This window comes from Emiliania huxleyi (assembly GCF_000372725.1).
Source record: "Emiliania huxleyi CCMP1516 chromosome Unknown EMIHUscaffold_13, whole genome shotgun sequence".
Lineage (NCBI taxonomy): Eukaryota > Haptophyta > Isochrysidales > Noelaerhabdaceae > Emiliania > Emiliania huxleyi.
The window spans coordinates 422897-429516 of NW_005201287.1; the positions used below are offsets into that span (position 1 = coordinate 422897).

The window sequence follows — 6620 nt, forward strand, 5'->3', positions numbered from 1 at the left end:
GAGCCCGGGGGAGGGAGAGAGGGAGGGAGAGAGAGGGAGGGAGAGGCAGAGAGGGAGGGAGAGAGGGAGGGGGAGAGAGGGAAAGAGAGAGGGAGAGAGAGGGAGAGGGAGAGAGGGAGGGAGAGGAGGGAGGGATGGAGAGAGAGAGGGAAAGAGAGAGAGAGAGAGAGAGGGAGAGGGAGAGAGAGGAGACTGCGCCCCTCCACTGCGTGCTCCATCTCTTCCCGCTGCCTGCTCCCGCCGCAGGCAAGCAGCCTGGCGGTGGACGGCGAGAGCGGGCGGGTGGTGCGGCGGAGTCACGCCGAGCTTGGCGGTGCATCAAAGGGCCTTCTCGGGGGGGGGGTGCGAGACCTCGCGAGGTTGGGCGAGATGGCGCGAGGGGTGGGGGTTAGGCGCGACCGAGTCCTACGAGTGGGAGCAGAGCGGCGAAGAGATCACTGTCAGACTGCGCGGCTTGCCTCGCTCCCTCGCCTCGTCGCTGCGCGTTCGCTCGACCTCCGACTCGCTCGAGGCGAGAGGCAGCCGAGAGGCAGCCGAGAGGCAGCCGAGAGGCAGCCGAGAGGCAGCCGAGAGGCAGCCGAGAGGCAGCCGAGAGGCAGCCGAGAGGCAGCCGAGAGGCAGCCGAGAGGCGGCCGAGGTGCGGCCGAGGTGCGGCCGAGGTGCGGCCGAGGTGCGGCCGAGGTGCGGCCGAGGTGCGGCCGAGGTGCAACCGAGTTGCGAGGGGAGAGGGAGCCACCGCTAGCTACTCTGCTCGCACAAGAGTGCTCGCAGCTGCGGCACGCGGTATCGACACGACGCTGGCTGAAAAGAAACACGCCGGCCTTCTTTTCCTGCTCGCAGGTGCGGCACGGGGGCGGGGAGCTGCTGCGGGGGAAGCTGCACGCGCAGGCGGCCGGAGTAGCCGTGGCGGTCTTTGCTACACTAGCCGAGATGAGCCGAGGTTGCGCGCTGCGGAGGTGTGGGACGGCCGTGGGCGGCTCTGAGGTGTGGAGGAGAGGTGAGGTCGCTCAGGCGGTGTCGGGGGAGCAGCCCACGTCACTCACATGTACATGTACATGTGTGCATGTGCATGTTGTCATGTGCATGTCATGTTCATGTGCTTCACTCTGACGCTCGCTCAGGTGGTGTCGGACGAGACCACGTACGAGGTGGAGGGGGAGGGGGAGGGGGAGGGGGCGGAGGGAGGGGGCGGCTGCACCGTCACCGTCCTCCTCTCCAAGCTGCGGCCGACAGCAGGGCGAGAGCACTGGCGAGAGGTAGCAGAGAGAGAGGGAGGCGGCGGGGAGGATTTCCCCCCCAAAGCCAGCCAAAAGGGATTTTAAAGGCCAAAACCCCCCAAAACCCTTTTTGGGGAAGGGAATGTCCCCCCCCCCCCCCTTTCCCCCTTTCCCCTTTCCCCCTTTCCCGGGCTTGAAAGAGCCCATTTGTTTCCCTCCTCAACGCACGGCCGGGTTGTTCAGTCGCGAGTGACGCTTTGGGCCTTTTGGCCCGCAGGCCCCCCTTTTTGCAAGGGGAGGTCCAGACGAGACCCCCGCTGCCGCGGAGGGACCCGGAAGCCCCCCCCCCCCCCCCCTCCTCCTCCTCCCCCCTGCTGCAAGAGCAGGCTTGCGAGAGGGCGGCGTGCACTTCACACCGTCTGTCTGTCAACAGGTGGTCGCGCTGCACGAGGACAACCCCGCGGATGTGCGGCGGTACCTGCAGCACTGCCGCGGCGAGGGCGAGGCGGGGGCGGACTCTGCATGACCGGAGGGTGGACTCGAGCGGCATCGGCGTGCGTGCTAGTGTTCGAGTGTGTCGTCGTGGAAGCCAGGACACCCGAGACCCGTCGGGAGGCCCGCGGAAGGGGAAATAAATCCCATTTCAGACGACATGACGCTTTTTACTCCCTAAGTCGCATAGTATCGACGGTGAAGAACAGCCAGGCTCGGGCTGGGGCGGCTGGACATACTACCAGGTGCGCGACTCGACGCCGCTGAGAGACCGGAGATCAAGCTCTGACAGGTCGCACGTCGCTCCTTTGAGTTTGACGCCCACGTGACTCACCCGTGCAGAGCACATCAGGACACGGTCTCGACGCGCTCGGTACGCTGCGACCCCCGTCTCGGGTCAGGTGGCACGACGCTCATCGCGCCTGCCAGCGCTGCCGTGCAGGTTGCCACGACAAGGTCGAGCACGCTTCTATACGCTCGCCCAGCCTTCCTTTCCATCCCATTAGGCAGCCTGGGAACGGTGGCGGTCAGGGGCAAAGCCTGCGAGGGGTGGTGATACCACATGTCACGGCCACCGCCGGCTCGACGCGACGATAGCCTCCGGAGGCTGACTTTGAGGCACCATCATCGGACGATGTCGACGAGTTGGGTCGCTCTCGCGGTAGCCAGGTAGCCCCCCGTACTAGTATCACCAGCCATGCCCATGGCCTCAGGGAGCGCGGGCGAGGGCGCTGGGAGCAACACGGACAAAAAAACATCAAAAGTGGTCATTATGACACCACCCGTATTTGCAACTAGTCCCTGGGTCACTAAGAGTAGCAGGGACCCGAGGGACCATGTGGAAGACGGCTAGGGCGGCTAGCCCCCCATCGTGAGGACGACCCCGGCTAGTCGCCGACCAGGGTTACCGACCACACCCACAAAGAACCCTGCACAAAGATCGGCACGGCCACGGCGCACGGGCGGGGACCGGGGACCTACTCCTAGATGTTCCTTTTTACCCAGCAGAGGTGTCCGTTTTATTTCTTTATTTATTTATCAACTTTTGAACTTGTTGTTTGTTGTCTAGACAGCTGTCTAGACACGGCGTCGGCCGAGGTGCGCTCTGATGATTGGCAAGCTTAGACGCCGGCCTTGCGCTTCATCTCGAGGAGCGCCTCGATCTGAGAGTCGATCCTGCGAATCTGGATTCGACGACTGCGAATCAAATCCAGGCTCTGGATTCCGCCCTTGCGGTTGCCGCCGAGGCGGCTCTGGATGAACCACGAGGCCAGAATCGACGCGCAGAACTCCTTGGCCGTCTGCTCCGCGAGAGCTCGATCATCTTGTGGCGCACGTCGGAGCCCGAGATGGGCGAGGCATCTTGTGGCGCACGTCGGAGCCCGAGATGGGCGAGGCATCTTGTGGCGCACGTCGGAGCCCGAGATGGGCGAGGCGGTGGTGGCGATGCGCATGATGGAGTGCGAGCGGCTCATGTCGTAGCCGAAGATGCCGAAGGAGACCGCGGGCCAGAAGTCCTGCACGCGACGCTCGGGTTTTCTCGTGGAAGAGGACGAGGAAGCCGACAAGTCGCTGCATCGACGCGATGCGGCCCTCGTACAGCTCCTGCAGCTGGCCCTGCTTCTCCATGAGCTGGGCCGCGTTCATCCCCTGGATGAGCGCATCAGGGACGTGAGGACGATCTTCAATGCCCCGAACGTTGATGTTGCGCCACGGGCCGCCGACGTCGGAGATGGCAGGCTCAGTCTCAGACGTCCAGACGGCAGAGACGCTCGTAGAGGCGCATTGGACTTCTTGCCAGAGGCGTTGGACAGCGGGACGGGCTAGCGCGAGGAGGCGAGACGAGGAAGAGACAGCAATGAGGTAGAGTGGCATTGCCACGTCGAACAGATGCCCAACACTCCCCCACGACGTGGTAATCGCCACACAAGGCAGAGAGGGCGTGTCGATCGTCGCGTGTTCATCGCGTACAGCTCCGGTCGTGTCGAGCGGCGACGTCGGAAGTAGCGGCGGCGAAAGGCAGGGTCCACATTCGGTGCGAGATCTTTGCGGTAACTGCCGTTGCAGCAGCCCGAGAGCTGGTAGCGGAGGCAGCAGCTGCGATGGTGGTCCGTAGGCGAGGAGAACGGACCGGTAAGGATAAGCAAGAGGGGATAAGATACTCGTGTCCACACAGCCGCAGTGCTGGCGGAGATGCGCTCTGTCGCAGAAGATCCGCAAGCACCCAAGTTGATGTTGCGGTTGTACTCATTCTGCTCAGCCTCCGAGCCAAGCAGTTGGCGGCCGCTGTGCCACCGTGCGCCGAGCCTCTGTGCCCAGCCAATCACCACGGCTCAAACAGGTGCCCATGGTGCCAGCCAACGTATCGAGCGCAAGCCGGAAATGCTGTGCGGCAACACATCTCGCTTGTGTGCCGCACCAGCTCTCATGTCGGCCTCAGTGCCGCACTGCTCACTCCGTGCACTCACCGGTCGGTACCATGTCAGGAGACGGAACACGGAGGAGCTGTATAGGTCACTAGAGACCCACACCATCGCTACATCACCACAACCACCAAGTCGGATACAAGTCGATGACAATGTGCACGGCAGGACAAACCAAACATGAGACACGGTGAGAGAGAGACACGGTTACACAAGGACGGTCAGGCTACGGTCAGGAAGTAGGTTTGAGTTCACACTCTCCAACAGATACTCAGAGGTACAAAACCAGCTGGTACTGTGCAGCCGGAAGAAGGCAGTACTTCTACATCGCGCTGCTCTGGGACAATGAGTGGCTATACGCGACAATACCGAACATCAGCAACACATTCGACGACGAGGACGGAACCTTCTTTGGGAAGACAAGCCTGAATGGACCGCTATCGAGTCGCGCCTTGAGAACTTTGAGCCCAAGTCATTTTCAGCTGCCATCAAGGCAGCTAGCGCATTCACCAGAAAAAGGAATCAGAGTCATCAGGCGGCCTCATCTACGGCTCTACGCAGCCATCCGCATCGCCCTCGCCGCAGACCAGCCCTGGTGGCACCGAGCAGTCAGACGAACATATGTCGGATGGCGAGTCTAGTCTAGAGTCTAGTGAGAGGTCTGATGAGGAATCTAGCGAGGAAGTTAGTAAGGAGTGGGATCATTCAGGAGGACAGTGGGGAGACAGGGGAGGCGTCGAGTGATTTGTCGGGCCAGGAGTCACTGGGGAGTTTGGGTGACTCTCTGTGTGACTTCCGTTGGAGGCGCGTGACTTCGTGGTTTGTGCCTGCGGGTGCGTGTTTTGTTTAATATCCTGCCTCAAGGTTATCAAGGGGAATGGGAATTGGGATGCTAGAGAAGCATCTCTAGCATGCTGCTACCGCCAGTTCACTCAAAATTTCAATTTTGCCTTTCGTTAGGCATCATTCACGACGTCATACGAGCAAACTATCCGGTCTAACGGGGTCCTCGAGACCGAAGGCTCTGTACACGCCAGCACGGCGAAAGATGGCCGTCGGAGCAAAGGTCCGTCGGAAGCGGTGGGCCGCGGCGGCGGCCTCAGAACGCCATCGGCCTCCATCCTCGACGAGCCTCGCAAAGGCAGCTGCAATGTCCGAGACATTGTCGGCAAAGCGGACGATGCCTTCGTACGAGCTCTCGTCGAGCGCATGCGCGCGCTCGGAGAGTACGAGGCAGTCGCCAAAAGACATGACCTGCGCCACTCGGACGGCCTCCAATGCGGCCCGCGCCCCGCACTTCTTATGGAGATTGACGCACACTGTCGCGCGCTGCGATAGCCGTTGCCCAAATGCCTCCTCGCCAAACGCCTTGTAGGTGTACGTGAGCATCGCGCCAACGCGCACGAGCCGACGCGAGAGCTCTCCATAACACTTGTGCCTGCCTCCCTCATAAGGATTGCCCAAGAAAAGCAGCACCGGCGACGCGCTTGACGGCGCCGAAGCGTTGACAATGGCGTGACGGTATGCACCGGGTGGCACGTAGCGCGGCCTCGGCGCGTTGGCGCTTGCGTTGGCACAGCGCATGCTCTCCTCATAGTTGAGCATCGAGTACTCCCAGTTCTCCTTGATATGTCGGTTGAACATGCATTTTGATTTTGTGGAAATCAACGGCACTGGCTCAGTTTTATAGTGCACAGTGTGCACGCCAAGCTCGCGCAACCGGCCCCATGCGACATGATAAGAACCTATGGGGCCGATCCATGCAAAGAAGTCGTCGCGCTGAACCCAGCTGTGCAACCACGTCATGTTAGCAACCGCGTCAGGGTTGCGTATACAGCCTGTGGCAACGTGCGCACCACCGGCGGCAAAGCCCTGTGCGAGAGTCTGCATGACAGGCTCGTACATGAAGGTCAGGCGCCAGATGTCGCAGCCTTGCCACAGCACGACGCGCATTCTCTGCTTCCGTCTTTTCTTTTGCAACGGGCATTACGCCTCGGCATCGCAAGACACCCACTGACGCACGATGCTCTTGTACCACGCAGCGAAGTGCGACCTCCAATCGGCTGACAGGCACACACACATGTCAACAAACAAACGCCTCGCGCGCGCGTGAACTCCAGCCAGGCCCCAAATGATGTGAACCGCGCCATTCGCTCTCACCTGGCAACCCTGTCTGCACGTCTCGCGCGCGCGTGAACAGGGCTCCAGGCCCCAAATTACGTGTGAGTGTTAGAGTTGTTTGGTATTGCTAAAATCTCTCTCTCAATGATGTGTGAGTGTTAGAGTGAGTTGTTTGGTATTGCTAAAAATCTCTTCTCTCTCTCATGTCTGTCCGGCGCAAACAGACCCATAGACCTCGCGTCGTCGCGCAGTGCACAAAAAGCTCGTCGAAAAGAGTGATCATCTCCTTCGCGTCAGGGTACAGCTCTGGCTGTATGGTTCTTGCACTTGTGCAAGATTGGGCGTCTTCTGCCGCAGTCCCTTTAAT

The 6620-nt window shown here is 61.1% G+C and overlaps 1 protein-coding gene across 1 annotated transcript in view; it reads left to right on the forward strand.

Annotated features, from left to right (window-relative positions):
* The window catches only part of EMIHUDRAFT_98189 (hypothetical protein), a gene marked incomplete at both ends in the record, with an annotated part of 4203 nt that extends 2460 nt beyond the window's left edge, over positions 1-1743 (forward strand). Inside the window, 3 exons of the mRNA XM_005789147.1 lie at positions 247-285; positions 1122-1256; positions 1651-1743. Of these exons, the coding sequence (XP_005789204.1) occupies positions 247-285; positions 1122-1256; positions 1651-1743 (267 nt within the window). The remainder of the gene's footprint in view (positions 1-246; positions 286-1121; positions 1257-1650) is intronic.
* Positions 1744-6620: the final 4877 nt, after the last annotated feature.